We start from the raw sequence: 26,923 nt of genomic DNA on the forward strand, positions 1-26,923 counted from the left end.
AAATTTGTTTACTTGAAATATTACTAGAAAGTTCTGAAATACGAAATATTTTTATTCTGGAGGATTTCTCCTACATTTAAATTACTATTTATAGCTTTAACAAAGATTTTAAGCAGCTAGATCAAAATTTCTAAGTTAAAAAAAGTGAAAGAGGGATGGAGAATCAGGATTTCCTACCTGTAGCAACATTGTGCAGGATTCCAATGGATGCAGTGTGATAAATTATATCATCACCATCATTTAAATAGTGAACATTATTCCTACAGTCTCTGCCTCGATAACCAAAAACGAGCTCCAACACAAGGTCCTATAATGATAATAATAAAACCATTATATTCTTCCTCATGTCCAAATGTTCACCATTGTTTTGTTGTATACATAATACTAGTGTCTGCAGTTAAAATGGAGTATGCATTTTTGATGTTTTACAAATTTCATATACAAAATTAAGCTAGTCGTACTTCTTTATATAACCTGTTTTGGGCAGCTTAAACATACATTCTATACTTTTCTATATAAAGTTATGAAAAAGGAAAATGGAATCACAAGGTAGTCTGATCCCAAGAACTTTAGTTCTTAAGATTTCACATGTTAAACACTGAGGTACAGTTGGCCTTACACATTCAAGAATTCAACCAATTCCAGACAGAAAATATTGGGGAAAAAACAATAAAAAATAACATTTAAAACACAATATAGTATAACAAATATTTATACAGCATTTACATTGTATTAGGTATTATAAGCAATCTACAGATGGTTTAAAGTATGCAGGAGGATGTGCAGAGGTTACATGCAAATTACTACGCCTTTTTATATAAGGCATTTGAGCACCTGTGGATTTTGGCATCCCCAAGGGGAAGCTATCCCCCAGGGACATAGAGGGACTGTACTTTTTGTGTCCAAAAGAAGACAATTTTATGTTCATTGTTAATCAAAATATCTGACCTACATACACGAGTCAGGATAAATTATGTACAAGTCACATCCTTTGAAGAATCCAAACAGTACCCTCATCATCGGTGGACAAAAACTAAGTATACTGTCTCGGACAATTCATGCTAAAGGTCTGGCAGATAATTCTGCAACTGAAAATGTACATTTCATTGACTTTGTAGGACTGGGTTGGGGAGGGAGCTACAGCAACCACCATCACACAGCTTTACACTTTGTTTATGTTTGATTTAGCAGAGTTTGGTTGTTTGCTGCTGATACTGGGATTATGAAATGCGTGGAGAGCCTTCCTTCTTCCTCAATTATTATGGAAGATTACTTTGGTTGGAAGCAGAGACAGAAGGAGAAATAGCCTTCATGAACCCTGTACAGTGAATATATGGCACAGGGTCAAAATTCCTATTTGGTATAAGTATTTAACTCTTTAATTTACAAATTCAAGCCACTAAGTTTTAGGTACTGTCAAGGTGTCTGTGCTTCTATAAGCAAAAGATCATTCACATATATTGAGGTTTAGGAGTTCTCTGAGATACAGTTCAATTACGGTATTATTCACAGCAAAGCAAAAGGAAGACTAATTTAAAAAATTAAGATAACCAGAGAATATCAATCCAAAACTCAGACTTACATAAGAATTAAATCAAACAAAAAAGAGCACTTAATACACTTACTTTCACGAAAACTAATGATAAGACTTGGGTGTTTTATAAAAAGGAACTCTGGATACATTTCAGTAACACTGGAGAGTGAATTTTCCTTACCTCTATAGGTCTCTTTTTCTTGCCTACATTGTTTGTCTGGAGTTTCTCTGGCTGTGGTGGGGCCCTGCTCACCGGAGGCCTGCAACAGAGAAGTGGGAAGGTGGAAAGGCATGCAGCACTCAGTGCCTTCACTGAGCCTCTCACACCGTCCCTCCCAGAGAGGTGTCTTGTCACACCTTCCCAAAGATGACCCATTCTGTGGTCCTCTAGACTGCCCTCTTCATCTTGAGAGCTTCTAAAGCAGGAAGGTAGAAAGAAAATATTACAACTTTTATTCATTTTATATATATTTTTTGCGATGGAGTCTCACTCTGTCGCCCATGCTGGAGTGTAGTGGCGCAATCTTGGCTCATTGCAACCTCTACTTCCTGGATTCAAGCGATTCTCCTGCCTCAGCCTCCCGAGTAGCTGGGATTACAGGTGTATGCCACCACACCCAGCTAATTTGTGTATTTTTTTTTAGTAGAGATGGGGTTTCACCATTTGGCCAGGCTGGTCTCGAATCCCTGACCTCGGGTGATCAGCCCACCTCGGCCTCCCAAAGTTCTGGGATTACAGGATCAGGAGTGAGCCACCACACCCAGCCTCTTCTCTTCTCTTCTTTCTTTTTTTTTTAGACCAAGTTTCACTTTGTCACTCAGGCTGGAGTGCAGTGGCACGATCTCACCTCACTGCACCCTCCGCCTCCCGGGTTCAAGCAATTTTTGTGCCTCAGCCTCCCCAGTAACTGAAACAACAGGCATGCACCACCACAACCCAGCTAATTTTTGTATTTTTAGTAGAGATGGGGTTTCACCATGTTGGCCACGCTGGTCTTGACTTCCTGGCCTCAAGTGATCCGCCTGCCTCAGCCTCCCAAAGTGCTGGGATTACAGGTGTAAGCCACTGTGCACAGCCTTACTTTTAATTTCTTTGGTGTACGTATCATAATGTAAATAACATAATAGCACAAACGTAGATTGCTTATAAACAATGTGAAAATGTTAATTTAACATACTCAAATATTTCTTGATGGGTGCATTAACAACAAAGCCTGGATTACTGCTCTAAAGTATCTAACAGAGTATCTTCACATGGCAGGTATTCAATACATCCTTCTTGAAAGTGAATTTTTGTAATATTTTTATGAACGTTCCACACTGTTAGCAACATAAATCACATGTGAGTTCAAATTTGTACTCATCTGTTTCTTCATGCCCTTCACCTTCTCTACTTGCTGAAGTAGTCCCTAGTACTGGTTAATGGCATTGCCATCAGTTGGTTCCTCAAGGAAGACATTTTATAGTCACAAAGCACTGTAAACCATACAATACATTATAAAAGGAAATTACTATTATTATTGCTTCCAACTCTTTCTCTTCCCTTATTCTCACTATTTACTAAAATTTATCAACTTTACCTACACAGTAGCTCTCAAATCTAGCCCCTCTTCTCTGTTCAGGATCTATTTATAATGTGCCCTGTCCCAACAGGTGTATTGAGTTCACAGTCTGAATTATTTAAATGTAGAAGCTCTTCTCTAGAACCTCTAATTTTTTTAAAAATGCAATTTAGTTTATTATTTTTTATCTCAACCATTATTCAAATACTGAATAACCAGAACACTGAATTTAAATCAATCATGCACCAATCCCTTTCCAAATTTTAAGTTAATATTCAATTTGTAACACCTAAATCAGGAAATGATACAAATTAACTTTCCCATGTAAAAGACTCCAACATTTATGAACAAGTCTCATAAAATTAAAGCATAAAATATACTTGCATTTTCAAAACGGTTGTCATGTTATACATCAATAAAAGTAAATGTGTTATATCTTAAACATCCAATAAGAAATGAATGGGATGTTGATAGCAATATGAGGCAGCATGTAAAATATATAAGCATGACTGGTGTTATAAAAAGTAAACATCCTTTTCAAGAATAAACAATTTTTTCAAGTTATTATAGAAATTTTGGTTTCAAACCTTCTTCATATACATTTTTGGATGTCCACAAGTAAAAGTAAAACTGAATTTATCATATTTAACATTTAAAAATATTTCTGATAGGACCATTTCAAAGAATGATAGAAGCCTTGCTTTTTTCCCCAAGTCAATTTTGTTGGTGAACATTATTCTATGTTACTGTCTGACAGCTTTAAATGTAACCCAGACAATAAACAGGTAATTTTTATCTATATCCTATGTAACAATTAACCATATTTTAATTTTTATAAAGATCATTTATATAAAGTATATCATTGCTTAAAATAAAATTACACAACTTACAAAATTATACAAGTTGAATGGATAAGTTTTAGTAGAACAGTTACTTATACAGAGTAAGTCCAATAATTAAGATGCTATTCATTTCAGTGGTACCAATTCCAAAGGAAAAAAATGTGCAAAATTGTGGAGAGGTAAAGAACACCAAGTAACATAGTATCCCATTAATGCTAATGAGAGATGACAAAAATACAAAGTTAGGCTTTGTAAACACAGCAAAGAGAGGATTACCTGGAACCTCTTTTCAGCAGCAGATAAAGAAGGAAAAAGATTACAACATAAATTTGAATTGAAAACACTAGTAAAATACCTCCTGTAATAAAATATTTTAACAAGTTTAATGCAGACAACTGTATTGCATAATATTAAAAGTCTGTTGTTTTCAGTTTATAATCCCAGCACTTTGGGAGGCCGAGGCAGGAGGATCATGAGGTCAGGAGTTCGAGACCAGCCTGGCCAACGTGGTGAAATCCCATCTCTACTAAAAATACAAAAAACATTAGCCAGGCACGGTGGCAGGTGCCTGTAATCCCATCTACTCAGGAGGCTGAGGCAGGAGAATTGCTTGAACCCAGGAAACAGAGGTTGTAGCGAGCTAAGACTGCGCCACTGCACTGCAGCCTGGGCAATAGAGTGCAACTCTGCCTAAAAAAAAAAAAAACCAGAATAAAAGAAAAAAAGAGAAAAGAAAAGGCGTAAGACTGGGCACAGTGGCTCACACCTTTAATCCTAGCACTTTGAGAGGCCGAAGCAAGAGGATTGCTTGAGCCCGGGAGTTTGAGACCAGCGTGGGCAACACTGTGAGACCCCATTCTCTATAAAAAACACAATTAGCCAGGCCTAGTGGCATGCACCTATAGTCCCAGCTACATGGGAGGCTGATGCAGGAGAATCACTTGACCTGGAAGGTAAAGGCTGCAGTGAGCTGTGATCACGTCACTGCACTCAGCCTAGGCAACAGAGTGAGACTCTGTCTCAAAAAAAAAAAACAAAAAACTCCATTAATAACAGGGAATCACAAGAAAGGTGAAAAAAGAAAAAAACAAATAACTGAGAATTCAATATATTTTATGTTGTGAACTTTAAAGCTTGCCATTCTTATTTTTCTGCAATGTAATCTGAATTTTAAACAAAACATTTAAGCTTATTTTTAAGAATGGGCACTGGCACTAAAATGTTAATTTAAAAAGCTGGTAGCACTGGAGATACTTCAAAGGAAATTGTCTAAAGAGCCTAAGTTTCACCTGTTCTGACCTAAGAGCGTTCCCCAGTCAGTGAATCCAAGCAGGCAGAATTAGTCACTCGGGACTATACTGAATTTAGAATTTTGCTAGTAAAAGAAGTAATCTTTAAAAAGTTTTTTTTTCTCTCTCTTAATAGCATAACAATCAAAACAAAATTGGAAGGAATCACAAAAGTCATTTCATCCATTCTCCCACTGAGACCAGGAACCTTCTTTACATGTCTAGAACAACCATCGTATAGCATTGATGACAACTGGTCATCCAAACTCTGTATAAATACTGCTTGTGACAGGGAGGTTACTTCTACATGAAAAGTCATTCATATCCAAGATAACAATGATATCTCCATTTAGTTTTCTTGTTTTGAAACAAGATTCCCAGAATAATAATAATGACTTTTTTGAGACAGGGTCTTGCTCTGTCACCCAGGCTAGAGTGCAGTGGTGTGATCATGGCTTTGTTAAGCTTTGACCTCCCACGCTCAAGAGATCCTCCTGCCGCAGCATCCCACGTAGCTGGGATCACAGGTGCACACCACCATACCCAGCTAATTTTTTTAAGTTTTTTGTAGAGATGGTGTCTCATCAGGTTGGCCAGGCTGATCTTTAACTCCTGGCCTCAACCGATCCTCCAAACTTAACAACCCAAAGTGCTGAGATTACAGGTATAAACCACTGCACCTGGTCAACTAATTTTTCTTTATATGAAGTGGCCTCCCAACCTTCCTTCCTCCTGTGCTTTCTTCTAGCCCATTATAAACTATCCAAGTCTCCTTTAAAATGCAGAGATCAGTACTGAGCAAGCTATTCTACATGTGAAGCTAGATCCGGGTGCTTTATTTCTGTTAAAATAGTATAAGATTTTATGGCCCATTTTAGAGGTTGCTTCATACTCTGAACTCATATCTCTGTACACACCACTCTGCTTAAAACAGATGACAGATTCCTGCTGTAGATCTAATATTAACAGGTGCCTATTATTTGAGTTTCTGCACAATCTGGTCTCAAGTTTACAGTTTTCTTCCTTATGTCCCAGCATTTTCCTAGTGATATCTTACCCCCAACCCCCAGCCCCCAAAACAGGGTCTTGCTGTGTTGCCCAAGCTGGAGTGCAGTGGTGCAATCACAGCTCACTGCAGCCTCAAACTCCCAGGCTCAAGAGACCCTCTCACCTCAGCCTCTTGAGTAGCTGGGACCACAGGGCTGCCACCACACCCAGCTAATGCATTTTTACTTTTATTTTTTGTGGAAACAGGGTCTCATTATGTTGTCCAGGCTGGTCTTGAACTCCCAGGCTCTAGCAATCCTCCCACTTCGGCCTTGCAAACTGCTGAGATTACAGGCCTGAGCCATCATGCCCAGCCATAATACTTTTTTTAACTTATAAAACAGACTAGCCATTTCCACACTGTCTTGTTTCAGAAACTCTTTCAAGACATTTCCATATCACCAAAGGTAGATATAAAAGTACTCCCAAAGAGTCTTTTCCTACATGTCATTTTATTAAACATACAAATACCATAGTTACCCTCTTTTCATCTTTTAAAATGAATGAATAGATTAAACACGCATTAAATCGTGTTAACAGGTTTAAAACTGAATAGTCTTTCACTTAAATATACGTGTGGTTAGGTCTGTTTTTACGAGCCTCTGAAACTTAAGGAAAACCAAAACTATTTATTTGCATTGTAGTAGTTTGTACAGTCATATGTAAAACAATTTATCATAATGAAGACCCTTATAATAACAACCATATATACTATCTAAAAATGCAACTCTTTCATAGAATTTGTCCTACTTCATTTCATAATGCTTTGTTGACAAATGTAGTGAAATGTTTTATAGGGAAAATAAATACCTTAAAATACTATAAAGAATAAAATAAAGGGTAAATTTTTGAATAAAATATTTTCTTTTATAAAACACTTACCTTACTACTCCCTGCCTTCAAAAGGAGCAAGGGGGAAAAAGGTAGGAAAACATATAAAATTTGATGATGAATAGAATAGAGCATTTTAGCAAACAGAAGAAAGGCAACATGTCAACAGAATTTTAAGGAAATACAAAAATGTCTAACTTATGTCACATTGATTTAAACATTGATTTAAATATTTTTATTCACAAATATTGGAAATTTGACAAAAATAACTACTTCAAATACATAATATTTGTTATAAAAACATTTATTAGCCAGGCAAGGTGGCTCATGCCTGTAATGCCAGCACTTTGGAAGACTGAGGTGGGTGAATCACTTGAGGTCAGGAGTTCAAGACCAGCCTAGCCAACATGGTGAAACACCGTCTCTACTAAAAATAACAAAAATTAGCTGGGTGTGTGGTGCGTGCCAGTAATCCCACTTACTCAGGAGGCTGAGGCAGGAGAATCGTTTGAACCCAGGAGGTGGAGGTTGTAGTGAGCCAAGATCGTGCCACTGTACTCCAGCCTGGGCGACACAGCAAGACTATGTCTCAAAAGAACAAAACAAAAAAAAAAAAACAAAAACAAAACCAAAAACGTTTATTAAAAAATATTAAATTATCACTTAGGAAAAAAATCCACAAAAGTATCAACCAAAGGGCCGGGCGCGGTGGCTCAAGCCTGTAATCCCAGCACTTTGGGAGGCCGAGGCAGGCGGATCATGAGGTCAGGAGATCGAGACCATCCTGGCTAACACGGTAAAACCCCATCTCTACTAAAAAATACAAAAAACTAGCCGGGCGAGGTGGCGGGCGTCTGTAGTCCCAGCTACTCGGGAGGCTGAGGCAGGAGAATGGCGTGAACCTGGGAGGCGGAGCTTGCAGTGAGCTGAGATCCAGCCACTGCACTCCAGCCTCGGCGACAGAGCGAGACTCCGTCTCAAAAAAAAAAAAAGTATCAACCAAATAGAATGGTTATTGTCATCAGAAGCCATTTTTCCTTTTAAGTGGATATTTGATAAGTATTTAATTGCTTTTAATTTTTTTTCATTTATTTATTTTCCCAGAGACAGGATCCCACTCTGCCGCCATAGGTGGAGTGTAAGGGTGCGATCATAGCTCATTGCAGCCTCCACCTCCTGAGCTGAAACAATCCTCCTGCTCAGCCTCCTGAGTAGGAACCTCCTGGTACAGGCATGCACTACCATTCTTGACTAATTTTTCTATTTTTTGTAGAAATGGGGTCTTGCTGTGTTACCCAGGCTGGTGCTAAATGCCTGGTCTCAAGCAGTCCTCCCATTTCAGCCTCCTAAAGCACTGAGATTGCAGGCATGAGGCACAGCACTTGGCTTGTTTTGCATATAAAGTATTTTATTTCATATTTATGACAGTAATATATGTTACTTAAAAAAGCAATTATTTAAATAAACCATGAACCATATTATCTCCTCACAAATATTCTAAGTTGGTAAAAAGAGATATGAATCTCTTCATTTTTAATCTCCTTTGATTTTTTTTCATTTTGTGAAAATGAAGTCACATCAATGACTTCTGCCTTGTCATTTTTTCTTTCTTTTTTTTTTTTTTTAAGGCAAAGAGCAGTGCTTGGACCCTGCCACGGGGGCCAACGGATCCCCTGTCTCCCTCCCCACACCTTATCATTTTCAAAATATTTAGCAGGGTTGAAATTGTAAAGTAAATTGAGAACAAAAAGGAAAGCAATTTGAAAAATTAGGAAACAGCTGCAGAATAAACAAACTAACATCAAAGATTACAGTTATGACAGTGTTAATCATTCTTTATGAGTAGTAAAATATTTGCATCTATTAGAACATGCCTCACTTCAGCAATGGGTGGAAATTTACATTTAAGTGTTTTACTGTGAATGAAGCAGTCTACAGATTAAAATTAGGTCACATTTTCCGACATACCAAATTTATCCGATAAATAATTTTTTAAAAAATCAATATAACAAATGAAAGAAATTTATGGGAATGTCTAGAGCTCCTTCTCCCCACAGAACACTTTTCAATTTTCATTACTTAGGAGACATAATTTTCCTTAAGTCATATTAAACACTCTACTTCAAATATTCTAATTAGAATATTTAAATAGTATTCCATTTTCATATTTATCTGTATTTCTCTAATAAATACATATGTAATGCTTATTGCTTTGTGAATATTTAATTTCAGAAATAATGTTTAAGTATTTACCAGGTATCTCCTCAGTTAACTTTTATTTCATTCCAAGGGATAAGGTGTCATTGGTGAAGACCCCACTATCTAAATTCTTGATTTATATTATTTCATTTAAAACTTGAAATACACCATAAGTTAGGGATTATGATGTTCATTTTGCCACTTAGGAAATTGAAGTTCAGAAAGAATGAATAATTTTTCAAACTCACACAACCAGTAATGATAAAAATGAGTATTTTACCCATTTGTCTGACTCCAGAATTCATGTCCTTTGCACTATACCATGCTGCATTCTAGCAAGTTACTTGAAACATGGAATATGGAATTCTGTACAAGTACTTAGATTATGGTATACTGTGCTTTCTTAAAAATGCTCCTAATTTAATACTTTGCCTCTGTATACATAATGAAAAACTGGATGATCACTCTCCATCCCCCTTCCTTAGGTGACCTCCCGTTGCTATGACCTGAGGTACATGAGGTCTACCATCAGCAAACGACACCTGGAAGAGGAGCTGAGGAGGCATTGTGTCCTCAACATTCCATCTAGAGCTTCCCTGGTAACGCAGGGTCAGTCCATTCACAAAATCTCTCAGTTCTCCCCTTCCCCATTACCAATGTGTTTTTCACCTTAACTTCACCCCTTTCCCCAAATATAAAACCCATAGGTGCAAACTCAAATCGCTCTGACAAAGCTTTCCTGTAATGTCATTTCTATCTCTCTGAGTTCCAAAACTCTTCAGCACTATCCAAAATGGCCACAAATTCGCTTGAATTTTCTACAAATCCTGTTCAACTGTGAATGAATTCCCTTTTATTTTTAATTTCTCCCTCAAATTGTTCTACTAACTTCTCATAATAAAGTTTTCCTCACCACAGCCTTGTTCTCACCTCCCAAGGCTGTTCCCACTTCCCACTCCCTCTGTTCCTTCTTACTGTTTCTCGTTACCTTTTCCTTTTTTGTTCTTTAAACCTCTTTTCTTCGGAAGTCCATGCCATTCACTGCTCCATATCCCTTTTTATTCTTTACCACCTTTGATTTTGAAAAGATCAGGTTCACAATTTATTTCTTAATCTGTCATCTAGCTCAGAGACTTTATTAAAAAGTGATCTCTAAATTACTTTGGGCAGTATGGCCATTTTCACAATATTGATTCTTCCTATCCATGAGCATGGAATGTTTTTCCATTTGTTTGTGTCCTCTCTTATTTCCTTGAGCAGTGGTTTGTAGCTCTCTTTGAAGAGGTCCTTCACATCCCTTGTAAGTTGTATTCCTAGGTATTTTATTTTCTGTGTAGCAAACGTGAATGGGAGTTCACTCATGATTTGGCTGTTTGTCTATTATTAGTGTATAGGAATGCTTGTGATTTTTGCACACTGATTTTTGTATCCTGAGGCTTTGCTGAAGTTGCTTATCAGCTTAGAGATTTTGGGCTAAGACAAAGGAGGTTTCTAAATATACCATCATGTCCTCTGCAAACAGACAATTTGACTTCCTCTTTTCCTATTTGAATACCATTTCTTTCTTTCTCTTGCCTAATTGCCCTGGCCAGAACTTGCAACACTATGTTGAATCGGAGTAGTGAGAGAAGGCATCCTTGTCTTGTGCTCATTTTCAAAGGGAATGCTTCCAGTTTTTGTCCATTCAGTATGATATTTGCTGTGGGTTTGTCATAAATAGCTCTTATTATTTTGAGATATGTTCCATCAATACTTAGTTTATTGAGAGTTTTTTGCATGAAGAGGTGTTGAATTTTATCGAAGGCCTTTTCTTCATCTATTGAGATAATCATGTGGTTTTTGTCATTGGTTCTGTTTATGTGATGGATTACATTTATTGATTTTGGTATGTTGAATGAGCTTTGCATCCCAGGGATGAAGCCGACTTGATTGTGGTAGATAAGCTTTTTGATGTGCTGCTGGATTTGGTTTGCCAGTATTTTATTGAGGACTTTCGAATCAATGTTTATCAGGGATATTGGCCTGAAATTTTGTTTTTGTTGTGTCTCTGCCAGGTTTTGGTATCAAGATGATGTGGGCCTCATAAAATGAGTTAGGAAGGAGTCTTTCTTTTTCTATTGTTCGGAATAGTTTCAAAAGGAATGGTACCAGCTCCCCTTTGTACCTCTGGCAGAATTCAGATGTGAATCTGTCTGGGCTTTTTTTGGTTGGTAGGCTATTAATTACTGCCTCAATTCCAGACTTTGTTATTGGTCTATTCAGGGATTCCACTTCTTCTGGTTTAGTTTTGGGAGGGTGTATGTGTCCAGGAATTTATCCACTTCTAGATTTTCTGGTTTATTTGCGTACAGGTATTTATAGTATTCTCTGATGGTAGTTTGTATTTCTGTGGGATCAGTGGTGATATCCTCTTAATCATTTTTTATTGTGTCTTTTTGATTCTTCTCTCTTTTCTCATTTATTAGTCTGGCTAGCGGTCTATCTATTTTGTTAATCTTTTCAAAAAACCAGCTCCTGGATTCACTGATTGTTTTGAAGGGTTTTTTTGTCTCTCTCTCTCTCCTTCAATTGAGCTCTGGTCTTAGTTATTTCTTGTCTTCTGCTAGCTTTTGAATTTGTTTGCTCTTGCTTCTCTAGTTCTTTTAACTGTGATGTTAGGGTGTTGATTTTAGATCTTTCCCACTTTCTCCTGTGGGCATTTAGGGCTATAAATTTCCCTCTAAAGACTGCTTTAGCTGTGTCCCAAAGATTCTGGTATGCTGTGTCTTTGTTCTCATTGGTTTCAAAGAACTTATTTATTTCTGCCTTGATTTCGTTATTTACCCAGTAGTCATTCCGGAGCAGGTTGTTCAGTTTCCATGTAGTTGTGTGGTTTAGAGTGACTTTCTTAATCTTAAGTTCCAATTTGATTGCACTGTGGTTTGAGAGACTGTTATGATTTCCACTCTTTTGCATTTGCTGAGGAGTGTTTTACTTCCAATTATGTAGTCAATTTTAGAATAAGTGTGATGTGGTGCTGAGAAGAATGTATATTCTGTTGATTTGGGGTGGAGAGTTCTGTATATGTCTATTAGGTCCGCTTGTCCAGAGCTGAGTTCAACTCCTGATAATCCTTGTTAATTTTCTGTCTCATTGATCTAATATTGACAGTGGGGTGTTAAAGTCTCCCATTATTATTTTGTGGGAGTCTAAGTCTCTTTGTAGGTCTCTAAGAACTTGGTTTATGAATCTGGGTGCTCCTGTATTGGGTGCATATATATTTAGGAAAGTTAGGTCTTCTTGTTGCATTGATCCCTTTACCATTATGTAATGCCCTTCTTTGTCTTTTTTGATCTTTGTTGGTTTAAAGTAGATTCAGTGCTACCCCCATCAAGCTACCAATGACTTTCTTCACAGAATTAGAATAAACTACTGTAAATTTCACATGGAACCAAAAAAAGAGCCCATATAGCCAAGACAATCCTAAGTAAAAAGAACAAAGCTGGAGACATCACGCTACCTGACTTCAAACTATACTACAGTAACCAAAACAGCATGTTACTGGTACCAAAACAGATATATAGACCAATGGAACAGAACAGAGGCCTCAGAAATAACGCCACACATCTACAACCATCTGATCTTTGACAAACCTGGCAAAAACAAGCAATGGGAAAGGATTTCCTCTTTAATAAATGGTGTTGGGAAAACTGGTTAGCCACATGTAGAAAAGTGAAACTGGACCCCTTCCTTACACCTTACACAAAAATTAACTCAAGGTGAATTAAAGACTTAAACGTAAGACCTAAAACCATAAAAACCCTAGAAGAAAACCTAGGCAATACCATTCAGGACATAGACATGGGCAAAGACTTTATGACTAAAACACTGAAAGCAATGACAACAAAAGCCAAAATAGACAAATGGGTCTAATTAAACTAAAGAGCTTCTGCACAGCAAAATAAACTATCATCAGAGTGAATAGGCAACCTACAGATTGGGAGAAAATTTTTGCAATCTATCCATCTGACAAAGGGCTAATATGCAGAATCTACAAAGAACTTAAACAAATTTACAAGAAAGAAACAAACAACCCCATCAAAAAGTGGGCAAAGGATATTAACAGACACTTCTCAAAAGAAGACATTTATGCGGCCAACAAACATGAAAAAAAGCTCATCATCACTGGTCATTAGAGAAATGCAAAGAAAAACCACAATGAGATACCATCTCACACTAGTTAGAACGGTGATCATTAAAAAGTCATGAAACAACAGATGCTGGAGAGCATGTGGAAAAACAGCAATACTTTTACACTGTTGGTGGGAGTATAAATTAGTTCAACCATTGTGGAAAACAGTGTGGTGATTTCTCAAGGATCCAGAGCTAGAAATACTATGTGACCCAGGAATCCCATTACTGGGTATATACCCGAAGGATTACAAATCATTCTACTATAAAGACACATGCACACATATGTTTATTACAGCACTGTTCACAATAGCAAAGACTTGGAACCAACGCAAATGCCCATCAATAATAGACTGGATAAAGAAAATGTGGCACATAAACACCATGGAATACCATGCAGCCATAAAAACGGATGAGTTCATGTCCTTTGCAGGGACATGGATGAAGCTGGAAACCACTATTCTCAGCAAACTAACACAGGAACAGAAAACCAAACACCACATGTTCTAACTCATAAGTGGGAGGTGAACAATGAGAACACATGGACACAGGGAGGGGAACATCACACACAGGGGCCTGTCAGGGAGTGGGGAGCTAGGGGAGGGATAGCATTAGAAGAAATACCTAATATAGATGATGGGCTGATGGGTGCAGCAAACCACCATGACACATGTATACCTATGTAACAAACCTGCACGTTCAGCACATGTATCCCAGAACTTAAAGTATAATAATAATAAAAAAAAGTGATCTCTCCTCATAAAATGGCCTTGCATATGTCCTTATTTTTTTATTTGCTGATTCTAGACTAAGACCAATAACTCCCATTAAAGACAACCTGACTTTTTAGAAAATTTTTGAAATGAGGATTGTCTATGCTTGAATAAAGGCACACGGATAGGCAGGCCTTTTCAAAACTGAATCACAATACCGCTCACATACTTCTTAAAAAGTACTTGGTATTGCATTCAGTTTTTATTATCTTCTCCAACCTCATCACATACATTTATAAAAGTTAGCAAATAAGATGAATCATATCAACATATATAATACAAATTACGTATGTATAATTCCCTAAACCACTAGTGTTAATACATAGTGTTACCACCAATAGGGTTTTGTTTTTGTTTTTTTTTGCGGGGTTTTTTTTTTTGAGACAGGGCCTCATTCTGACACCCAGGTAGGAGCACAGTGGCGCCAATCATAACTCACTGCAATCTCAACTTCCTGGGCTCAAGCAGTGCTCCTGCCTCAGCCTTTGAAGTAGCTGGGACTATAAACACACACCATTACACCTGGATTATTTTTATATTTCCATAGAGACAAGGTCTCACTACATCACCCAGGCTGATACCAAAAGGTATTTAAAGACATACTTTAAATACCTTTCTAAGACATACTTTCTAAGAGGTGTTGTGAATTGTCTAAAGCAAGAATAACACTGTTACTTAGTTTGTGTAAACAAGCCACTTAAACAATAAATTCCCTTTTTTTTTTTTTTTTTTTTTTTTTGAGACGGAGTCTCGCTCTGTCGCCCAGGCTGGACTGCAGTGGCGCAATCTTGGTTCACTGCAAGCTCTGCCTCCTAGGTTCATGCCATTCTCCTGCCTCAGCCTCCTGAGTAGCTGGGACTACAGGCGCCCACCACCACGCCCAGCTAATTTGCTAATTTTTTTTGTATTTTTAGTAGAGACGAGGTTTCACCGAGTTAGCCAGGATGGTCTTGATCTCCTGACCTTGTGATCCGCCTGCCTCGGCCTCCCACAGTGCTGGGATTACAGGCGTGAGCCACTGTGCCCGGCCGATAAATTCCATTTTTAATGGCAATATCTTTTTCTTCATCTAATATTAAACTAAATTATTACCTTTCATCAGTTGAGGGTTCTTTTTGTTGTAAATGAGGCTTGATTCCAAACATTGGGCGAATATTTGTTGATAAGGCTCTGATGGTGTAACTGATTTCATTCTCCCTTGTAACATCACTGTCATAGCCTACAGTCAAAATACATGAGTTATTCTTTAAGCAATAACCAAGATCAATTATGATCTTATAAACTGGATACAAAGATGTTCAACAATATGAAATAAATTAAGTTGTTATAAGCAAATTATGAAGTAATATGCAACCAGAAAAAATGATGTAGAAGAATATTTAATTATATGTAATGATGTTTTCAAAGTATTATTAAGTAATAATAGCAGGTTAAAAAATAAGTTCAATACGTCCACACTTTTCTTAAAAAAATATTAGCTACATACATCTTAGGATATACCCCAAATGTTAAAAGAGGTGTTACCTCTGTGTGGTCAAATTATGGAGGCTGTGTTTAATTTTTATGGCAAAATACATTTTCTATAATGAACTGATATTACTGGTATATTAGAAGAAAATAAAAATTATTTTAAAATATGAGGTTTAATAATATAAAATTTACCTTAACAGTACTTATTTAAAATTTAGATATTCTTCATTTGTAGATAAATAACATCTAAGTCATAAATTCATGGCAACCTGTTGTTCTTGAGTCACAAAATGGATTTTGATGTTAAACAGACTAAAAACAGTAACACTACAATTATTCAAATATTATTATTACTTGTTATAACTTCTACAGCTTAAATAAGTTGTGCTAAATTTTCCTGATATTTTTGGTCAAGTATTATAAAATAACATACCCCCATCTTCTTCAGAATCAATGTCGGATTCTTCACTATCACAAGGCCTTTTTTCTCGATAGCCTTCCATCTCATTTGTCCACACCATTAAAGACATATCTGTACCTCCTAGGGTAACCAACATGCTGTCATCATAAGTCCAGCGAACATTTGTGACATGTGTACTATGGGCCACATACCTCTTAAACTTTCCAAATTTCCCCTAAAGAGGAAGAAAATTCAAAAAATCTTTCTGAGAAATTTCATTAAATATTTCCATTATGATTTTGAATTTATTTTATTAATAAATAATTAAAAATTAATCATTTCAAGTGCAATGTGTTAAAAAAAATTGGAAAAAATACTGAAACTCAGCAGAATAAAAGATACCAAATTCCCAAACCTGTTAAGGACAAGATATAAAACCAGTAGTTTCACAAAATGCTAGTACCCCAGGCAAAATTCTTTAAAAAACCAACTTGGTATTCTGCATTAAAAGCATAAAAATGTTCTTGTATTTGACTCACCCATCTCCCTTTTAGGGATCTATGCTAAGAAAAATGCTATGTGTGTAAAAAAATACTTACCATGGTATTTACTTACAGTAGTGAAAACAATTAAATACCTTAGATGTTCAAAGTAATAGTTAATTACAATGTATATGGAATAGTGTATATATATTAAAGATAATGGTTAAGCAGATGTATTACTGTTGGAAATAGATGCAATAATTGAGAAAGGATACACATGCCTACGTACAGCATGAGTATGTTAACAAAAAGTAACTATCAATTGGTTTGGTACACGTCTATGTATATACTCACGTAAATATCTTTCATCTTAATTCATCAGTGCTTTTGTTTGTAAGCAATATACATAGAAATGTATTTTCCTTTTAAATAACAATAAAAGTTTAAGTTATAAATACTGGCAACTTTAAAATCTAGCATTACCAAGTTATATACATTTCAAATCAAAGCATCATAAAGCAGGTTTTCCATTAAAATCTTTTCAAAGGTGTTAAAATGAGAGATGTCTTATACAAAACACAGTGATAGCAAAATTTGTGAATTCCCTAGGAATGACGACTCTCTCTTTTTTTTTTTTTTTTTTTTTTGATACTGGAATGCAATGGCGTGATCTCGGCCCACCGTAACCTCAGCCTCCTGGTTCAAGTGATTCTCCTGCCTCAGCCTCCCAAGTAGCTGGGATTACAGGTATCCGCCACTGTGCCCAGCTAATTTTTTCTGTTTTTAATAGAGACGGGGTTTCACCATGTTGACTAGGCTGGTCTCGAACTCCTGACCTCAGGTGATCCACCTGCCTCAGCCTCCCAAAGTGCTGGGATTATAGGCGTGAGCCACTGCGCCTGGCAGGACTAATGACTCTTAATAAAAGTTGTGAGGGATCTGTCATCAAAGCATGGCAAGAAGGTAGTTTCTCTAAGACTGTGTGGTTCTTGCTACACTAGGGTGAAAAAATAATCTGTAGACCAATATCCCAGAACCTACTCCTTAGGGATCTACACCATCTGGAATGCTGGAAGTGACGTTTCTGGCAAATATTTTGGAGGAACACATTGTTAACAACTAAGACCCTACCATTTATATGTATCTAAAACAGGAATCTGTGGAATATTTTCTTGGGTGTCTGAGTTTTCAATGAGAATTTTTAAACCCGTGTTTTCATTTCAATGCTGATCTAAAAATATTAATATGAGCACCAGAAAAATGATGTAGAAGAATATTTAATTACATGTAATGATGTTTTCAAAGTATTACTAAGTAATAACAACAGGTTAAAAAATAGGTTCAATATGACCACACTTAAGATCACCAGGAACTGAATACCACAATATGATTTCATGCCCTATTTCAAATTTATCTTTATGTTCATGGTGGTGCCAGAGTATAATATATAACTTAATTTGTGAATTAAGAAATAATTGCTGCCAGATACAGTGACTTGCGCCTGTAATCCCACCACTTTAGGATGCCGAGGCAGGAGGATCACTTAAGTTCAGGAGTTTGAGACCAGCATAGGCAACATCTGGAAACCCATCTCTACAAAAAATTTAATTAGCCAGGCATGGTGGCATGTGCCTGTGGTCACAGTTACTCAAGAGGCTGAGGTGGGAGGATAACTTGGGTCTGGGAGGTCAAGGCTGCAGTGAGCCATGATTGCGCCATTGCATTCCAGCCTGGGTGACAGAGAGAGAGAGACGTTGTCTAAAAAAAAAAGAGAAAGGAATGCATTGTATCTGGACTTGATATATAAATTTTATTTCTGTGTTAAGCAAAAGCCTAATATTTTACAGTAGTTTAAACAGAGGGAAGTGATAAAAGAATTAAGTACTTGCACAGCACACAGTAGCATAGGTACGTAGAATGTCAAATAACCTGTTGGCCGGGCCCAGTGGCTCATGCCTGTAATCCCAGCACTTTGGGAGGTCGAAGTGGGGGAATCACAAGGTCAGGAGCTCGAGACCAGCCTGACCAACATGGTGAAACCCCATCTCTACTAAAAATACAAAAAAAATTAGCCGGGCATGGTGGTGCAAGCCTGTAATCCCAGTTACTCAGGGGGCTGAGGCAGGAGAATAGCTTGAATCCGGGAGGCAGAGGTTGCAGTGAGCTGAGATCGCGCTACTGCACTCCAGTCTGGCAACAAAGTGAGACTCCATCTCAAAAACAACAACAACAACAAAAATCTTAATATACATAAGCAGCAAGTAAATACCAATTTTAAGCAGAAAATCATTAACAAATGATGCTGATGATTTAAAATGCACATAAATTCTGCTACGAAAGCAGAAAAAAAAGAATCTGTATTATTTGGTTTCAACAAAAAAGTCATTCATTACATTAAATCAATGGTGTTTAATTTTACAAGCGTTAAGTATTTTCTATTTAATTGGTTAAAACAACTTGAAGTTTGAAGTTGTAACTATAAGGAGTTTATATTTACTGTTAATAGTATATATTTAATCAAAAATAGAAAAATTATTGAAGTTAATATTGGGGATAAAAGGAATGTCTCTCTCTCTCTTTTGACATAGGATTTTGCTTTGTCCCCCAGGCTGGTGTGCAACAACATGACCACAGCTCACTGTAGCCTCCAACTCCTGGGCTCAAGCAATTTTCCCACCTTAGCCTCCCGAGTAGCTAGGACTACCGGCATTACCACAATGCCTGGCTAATCTTTTTCTCTGTTTTGTAGAGAGGATGTCTTGCTATGCTGCCCAGGCTGGCCTGAAATGCCTGGCCTCAAGTGATCCTCCCACCTCAGGCTCCCAAAGTATTATGCTGGGATTATAGGCATGAACCTCTGTACCCAGCCAAGATGTTTCTTGTAAAAGGGATATTCATATTAGTCAATACTGAAAAACACTATAGGATATGATATATAACTTAAGGCATGGGATCATAAATTATAATACTTAAAAGCTATAGATATGAAACATAATTCTGAACCTTTGATATTACAACATTACGTATTACATATGTACAATTAATAACAATGAAGTGCTATGACAGGACATTACCTTAACCATTTCATAATTTATAATCATTAGGAAAGTTAAAGAAAAACACATACTTTAGTAGGATATCTAAATAACTTCACAAATCCCAAATCATCCCCAGTAGCTAGAACCATTTTGTCACTCGTGAGGCAAGAAGCAGTTACATCTGTAACTTCTCCAATTACTGGCCAAATTCCTTCACAGCATAAACCAAGTACACTTGTCCATGATGCCCAAGCAATTTTTTCTACCTAAGAAGGAAAAACAATGCTGTAAGTTTGGATTATCCAAACCTAAAATATTAACAACCAAAATGTAAACATTTTTCTTTGTAATTATGTGTGTCAAAAGTAAAATGAAAGTTTTAATAAAAAAATAGTTAAATTATTAGTTGTCTTGGTTTTATAGCTCCCCAGAGCCTAATAGTTGCTGCAAAAAATTTTAACATAGCATTATTCAGAATATAATCATATATCCACTGTGTGTTCTAGATGCTAAGCATACAGTGTTAATAACAAAACTGTTTCTGACTTCAGGATAATCAAGTAAGATTCTTACAGTTCACATTTAAATTTCTAATAATGCATTATAAGTATGTTTTCCAACTAACCCTTAGAAGAAATTTAGAACTTTTACTTATGGTCCCTCCCTTCATTAAGCCACTTTCATGTTAAATTTGTTAAGCCTCTCTTCCTAGGTCAAGTTTAAAAAAAAAAAAAAAAAAAAAAAAAGGCTAATATTGTCAGGCACAAAATGCAACACAATTTTTCTTGTTTTGTTTTCTTTTTTTTTTTTAAAAAAAAACAAAAACAGTAATCTGCCAACAAACATCTTAGGCATATGGATTCCTAAGGACATGACAGATGTGCAGTACTCCAATCTCAGATGACACGTCACGTCTTCTATCTGCTATTTCACACTTCTTGTCTTTTGAGGAAAGTAACGGAGCATAGCTAGCCATACAAGTGATTTATTCCTTTTTTTTTTTTAAATACAGGGTCTTACTTTGTCACCCATGCTGGAGTGTAGTGGCATGAACATGGCTCATTGCAGCCTCCATCTCCTAGGCTCAAGCAATCTTCCCACCTCAGCCTCCCAAGTAATTGGGACTATAGGCACATGCCACCACGCCCAACTAACTTTTTGTATTTTTTTGTAGAGATGGGGTTTCAACATGTTGCCCAGTCTGGTCTTGAACTCCTGAGCACAAGCAATCTGCCTGCCTCGACTTCCAAACTGCTGGGATTACAGGCATGAGCCACCATGCCCGCTAACTCCTTTTATTAATACAGTATTTCTTCCTTCACCCATGTATTCTGACTCAATAAACTCAAGAATATCCATTATTTTAATAATTTGAGAACAGATTTCATGTGTAACTAAACGATAGAAAGTAGGTATCAGTTTATTAGCCACTCTTATTCACATCAACAACACTACAAGCACCACTGCTGTCCTACCTCCACGCTGGGGATGGTTTGTTTTTTCCCTCTGGGAGCTTCAAAGAATAATTGTTCCTTAGCACCAGTGTTGACCTGTAAAAGCTTTCCTTAAAAAAAATTTTTAAAAATATTTACACATATAAAATACATATAAATATATATACCATCAGTATGATGTTTAAGTTTTATGGGAAAAAAATCAGCTTAAATATAAAACCTATTTTCTGCTGCAGTCAACATACAGTAAGAGCATTTTATTTTTGTAATTCCACATTATTAAGTAACTTTCCACATTATTAAGTAATTCCACATTATTAAGTAATTCATAAGTGGTTTCATTTTTGTATATGTATATACATAAAAATGATTTCTTTGGTTATGCATATGTAAAAAATTCCTAGAAACAAATGTTAAAATATTTTTTAAAGTGTAAGTATCGTTTAACTATACTTAGAAAAACTTTATGATGCTCAATTTATACAGCTGAATACATGAAACAATAACATCCTTAAAAAGAGAGCATTTAAAATACTTAACGTTTATCAAACATATTAAACTCAGTAATATGCCATGCATTCTGCTAAAATACAAAGATACTCATTAAGTTCTTTATGTTATATGATTATGACTCTTTTTAAAGAATATATTTCATATCAGACAATGAGAAAAATGACTTTAAAATCTTAATTAACATTTCTTGGCCAGGCGCGGTGGCTCAAGCCTGTAATCCCAGCACTTTGGGAGGCCGAGATGGGTGAATCACGAGGTCAGGAGATCAAGACCATCCTGGCGAACACGGTGAAACCCCGTCTCTACTAAAAAATACAAAAAACTAGCCGGGCGAGATGGTAGGCGCCTGTAATCCCAGTTACTTGGGAGGCTGAGGCAGGAGAATGGCGTAAACCCGGGAGGTGGAGCTTGCAGTGAGCTGAGATCTGGCCACTGCACTCCAGCCTGGGCGACAGAGCGAGACTCCGTCTCAAAAAAAAAAAAATTTCTTTTTAAAAATGTATTACATTTTTTTTAGGAATGGGGTCTCACTCTGTTGCCCAGGCTGGTCTCAAACCCCTGGGCTCAAGCAGTCCTCCAGCCTTGGCCTCCCAAAGTACTGGGATTACAGGCATGAGCCACCATACCTGGCCAACATTTCTATAGTCTATTTATATCAAATTTATATAGCAGAGATCAATACATCATAACAATTTTTTTGCATAATATTTAAATTACTTTACAAATGAAACAACTAATCACTTACTGTACTATTATTTGAATGATATTAGGTGAAGTATTGAAAAGTGTAGGCTGGGTGCAGTGGCTCATGCCTATAATCCCAGAACTTTGGGATGCCAAGGTGGGAGGATTGCTTGAGTCCAGGAGTTCGGGACCAGCCTGGGCAATATAGTGAGACCCTGTCTCTACAAAAAATTTAAAAATTAGCCAGGCATGGTGGTGCATGCCTGTAGTCCCAGCTACTCAGGAGGCTGAGTTGGGAGGATCACTTAAGCCCAGGAGGTCAAGGGTGTAGTAAACTGTGATTGTACCACAGCACTCCAGCCTGGGTGACAGAATGAGGCCTGTCTCAAAAAAAGAAAAGAAAAAAGAAAAAGTCTCAACTCTATAGTGTTCATCTTCAGATGTAAAATAGTAAAAAATAATTTTGAGAATAATGGTTGCTTTCCCCAATTCTTTTAAACTCATCTGTTGAATCACTTTTCTGTTTCTCTAATATAGCTATACTAAATCAAATGAATTTTTTATCAAATATTAAGTTATTTAAAGTCTTACCTCTAATATCCCAATCAATATGGGTTATGTAACTGGTAGCTCCTTTGCATATTCCTACTCGTTTACTACTCATTACATTGTATATATCTATAAAGCTGTCATGGGATGCTACAGCAAGATATTTCCCAGAACCTATAATAGAAACATATTTGCTTGACATTTTCTATCTTTGGAAATACTTTTTTACACTCTGCAACTAGAGTTAATTTTCCTTTTCTTTATGGAGGAATCTTAGTTGTTTTATAATAAGAAGACAGACGTGTCAAATGACAAATGATAACATTTTTCAAGTATATTAAACTTAACAAAATACTTCTTTAGTGTAACAAATTAGTTCAGTGGGAAGCAAATGTCAAAAACTATGTATGATGTAGTTTTGATACTTTGTATTTAAAAAAACTCCCTCTAAATTTAGAAAAAAATGGAACTAAACCAACATAAGTAAATTTTGCCTTAACATTAGTAATTGCTGCATTACAGTAGGTTTGTAGTAGATAATGAATACATGGAAGTTAATGGAGTAAAATGAGTGCAATTTCAAAAGCATTAAGAATATAATGAAAACAGTTGTCCAGCCCCTTTTATGTCATAGATGAGGAAACAAAAGCTCAGAGAAGCATCCTGGCTCAAGTCACACAGAAAATTTAGTAACAGAATTGGCACTAAGACAGATATTTGCGCCAATCTAACAACAGGGCTTTTACCTCTTGCTACACTGCCTCCTCTAGTAAAAAAGTTAAGTTCTCAGATAATATAACAGTTAATAAAAATTATACATGATACATTTATACACTGCCAGACCCAAGTTAATATGCAAATACAATTTCAATGGATCTTACCAGGTGAAAATCGAATATCTGAAATCATATCTTTTCTGTGATGAAAAGACACAAGATCCTCTAGAGTATCTGCATTTGCCATTAAGAAGCTTCCATCGTTGAGACCTACGGCTAAAGCTTTACCATCAGGAGAAAAACAGCAACACCTCCCACCTGAAAGAGAAAGAGTATATTAGGCAATTCCCCCCCCTCTCTTTTTTTTAAGTATGGGCCAGGTGTGGTGGCTCATGCCTATAATCCAAGCACTCTGGGGAGCTGAGGCAGGAGGATTGCCTGAGGCCAGGAGGTTAAGACCAGCCTGGGCAACAGAGCAAGACCCCATCTCTACCAGCAGACAGAGTAGGGGAAGGGGCAAGGGGCAAAGGACAAGGGGCAAGGGGGAAGAGAGAAGAGGGAAGGGAAGACAGGTATGTAAGTAAATAAATAAATAGACAGGCATGGTGGCACACACCTGTAGTCCCATTTACTCAGGAAGCTGAGGCAGGAGGACTGTTTCAGCCCAGGAGGTTGAGGGTGCAGTGAACTATGATTGCATCACTGCACTCCAGCCTGGGTTACAGAGTGAGACCTTGCCTCAAAAAAAAAAAAAAAAAAAAAAAGTATTTGCTAAAAGAATCTATTATTTCAAAAAGGTTGCCTCTTTATTATGGCCTCAAATCAATATTAAAAAGGAGTCAAGAGATACAGATGAAAGTTTTCTATAGAAGTCAATGGTATGGAATTCTAAGCAGGAATGAAACTCATTTCTGAATACAACAAAAGCAAGCACTGATATTTACCTTAAAAGAAATTAAGTTGATGAAAACTAATGAGATTTTAATTAACATAAAAAGCCAATGATATACGTGGAAGTTTTCTGCAGAGTAGGTTTTACCTTTGCAGCTCCTTTCCAAAAAAAACAAAAATCTAAGAAATAAGTCATCTTTATAAAAATGATTTTTTTTTTTTTGAGATGGAATTTCCCTCTTGTTGCCTAGGCTGGAGTGCAATGGCGTGATCTCAGCTCACTGCAACTTCCGCCTCCTGGATTCAAGTGATTCTCCTGCCTCAGCCTCCCACGTAGCTGGGATTACAGGCGTGTGCCACCAGGCCTGGCTACTTTTATATTTTTAGTAGAAATGGGGTTTCACCATGTTGGTCAGGCTGGTCCCAAACTCCTGACCTCAGGTGAACCACCTGCCTCCGACTCCCAAAGTGCTGGGATTACAAGCGTGAGCCACAGCGCCTGGCCTATGAAACTATTTTTAAAAATCTGATAATAGGCCATTATTAATGGTAGGAAGATATATTTATCTATATAAGTTTCAGAACCATATATGAAACGATAATTTTATTATTGATAAAATTAATATCATTCATTAATGTCATTAATGATATTAACATTAATTAGTAAAAATAAGGTTTAGTGCTGCACTGATAAACACAAAAAAGACTTACCCTAACAGCAAGGGTTGCAGCAAACATATTCAAAAGCCCTAAGGATTTTGGTATCTTGTATGAAATCTGATGAGGAAAGGATGGGGTATATATCGAATGAAAAGTTATAGATTAAATTGAAAACAAGTAGTCATTTAATTATCAAGCATACATTGGAAATGAAGAAATCTAATATATGATTTCTCAGATTTGAGAGTCATGAGATGATGGTGACCTGGAGCAGGGTGGCAGCAGTGGAGGTGATAAGATTTGGATATATTTCAAAGACAGAGCTGGTAGAACTTTGACCAACTGGCTGTGGGGTGAAAGGCATCAAGGGCATGGTTTTGCTTGAGTGGTGATGCCATTTACTGATATGGGATAAACTAGAGGAGGAACCAGTGCTTAGTTCTGTACAAATTAAGTTAAAGATGCCTATGAGAAGTTCAAGTGAAGACATGAAGGAGACAATTTAATATATGAATCCTTTTCAGGAGCTCAAGGGAGAAGAACAGATGAGATATAATATGGGACAGAGTCGCACACAGATAGTAGTTACAACCATAAACTGGTTAAGAGTTTGTTATTAATTGATTGCCTCTCAGTTCCAAATCCAGCCTTCTTTTTCCTGCTATGTGATCCTGAAACTGGATGCTGTAGTATGTTTTCTCTTGCTAGTTGACTTGAATTTTCCAGTAGATACACTGGAGGGACACTGCAAGGGCAAATCACAAGGAAAAGACTTCTTCCTTCTTACCATGTGCTGGAACTAGAGGGTCAATGGAGGATCCATCCTTCCCTTCCATGAGGTTAATTCCTCATTAGTCCTGTGGGTTGCAGCTGCTTGGAGCTGCTACTTCTGAGTTGCATATGAAAAATCTATTCAAACATTCTTACCTCCCTAAGCTTTTAGATTCATTCCTCTCCATCGGGTGTCAGCCCATGGGTGACACCCCTTAGAATCCTCTTTTATGTCTTTTAGTAGTTAACCACCTTTAATTAGTTAACATGTCGTATTAAATTTTCTGTTCAAATTATTGGGGGTAATTTCTGTCTCTTGACAGATAGAGAATTGGTACTGAAGTGGTCTCCGGAGAGAGACCATCAAAGATCGATTGGCTTAGTTATGCCTTTGGGCTTGAGCACAGTGCTGGGCCCTTACCAACGGGAAATGGAATGCTAACAACCCAAGGTATACATTGGTATCACAATTAATCAAGTTATCTCCTGTTGTTGATTATGACAAAGTGTTTACTGAGGTAAGTGTCTACTGAGCTAAGCACCTTGGGAGCCCATGAGGCTGCTGCCCTTAGCATTACCATAGTGATGATGATAAGGACTGTGGTGTGCAATAGATTTTACTGACGGTGTGGAACATTTACAGAAAGAAGTAAAACTCGGGTGCTTAAACTATCAGCATGAGTTGTGGTCTCAATAGAGAATGCTTCCATGGCAAGTCTAAAACAATCTCTGGCATCTTAAATCCACAGGACTGATATTACTAAACATTAAACACAAATTTAATTGTGTGAGTTGCAAATTTACAATGTCAATTGAATTGACAGCCTCGCCAAGTTCTTTATATGAAAGTCAATGCATTAATTGGGCACTCTGAAACTTGGAATGGGGATATCTGGTTAGACTTAAATAAAGCTGAGAAACTCAAATTTCTGTGTTATTCTGAGTCTCACTTTCGAGTGCAAATAGCTTGCTTTCCCTGTGTCTGAGAAGTCTGACCTTCTGGGGCAGTTGCCCTGCAGGGAAATGCTCATCTTTCTGAAGAATTACC

General features: G+C 37.0%; 1 protein-coding gene across 12 annotated transcripts in view; it reads right to left on the reverse strand.

The window, feature by feature from the left end:
• EML5 (EMAP like 5) overlaps positions 1-26,923 on the reverse strand; it is a 192,872-nt gene that overhangs the window by 31,751 nt on the left and 134,198 nt on the right. For 9 of the 12 annotated variants that reach the window (XR_012416050.1, XR_012416049.1, XR_012416051.1 and 6 more), the window contains exons 22-29: positions 23,719-23,871; positions 22,880-23,011; positions 21,113-21,201; positions 19,727-19,903; positions 16,151-16,352; positions 15,340-15,466; positions 1,716-1,794; positions 178-307 (exon numbers count right to left, since the gene is read on the reverse strand). Coding sequence is in view for 8 of the 12 variants with exons in the window: in XM_065549193.2 (XP_065405265.1) it covers positions 178-307; positions 1,716-1,794; positions 15,340-15,466; positions 16,151-16,352; positions 19,727-19,903; positions 21,113-21,201; positions 22,880-23,011; positions 23,719-23,871 (1,089 nt within the window). In the remaining 4 variants the exon portion in view is untranslated. Of the gene's footprint in view, positions 1-177; positions 308-1,715; positions 1,795-4,214; positions 4,224-7,156; positions 7,172-15,339; positions 15,467-16,150; positions 16,353-19,726; positions 19,904-21,108; positions 21,202-22,879; positions 23,012-23,718; positions 23,872-24,971; positions 25,222-26,923 lie in introns of those variants that run through there. The other 3 variants (XM_005561987.5, XM_045396854.2, XM_045396855.2) reach the window with 3 other exon arrangements.

The sequence above is a fragment of the Macaca fascicularis genome, chromosome 7 (assembly GCF_037993035.2).
Source record: "Macaca fascicularis isolate 582-1 chromosome 7, T2T-MFA8v1.1".
NCBI lineage: Eukaryota > Metazoa > Chordata > Mammalia > Primates > Cercopithecidae > Macaca > Macaca fascicularis.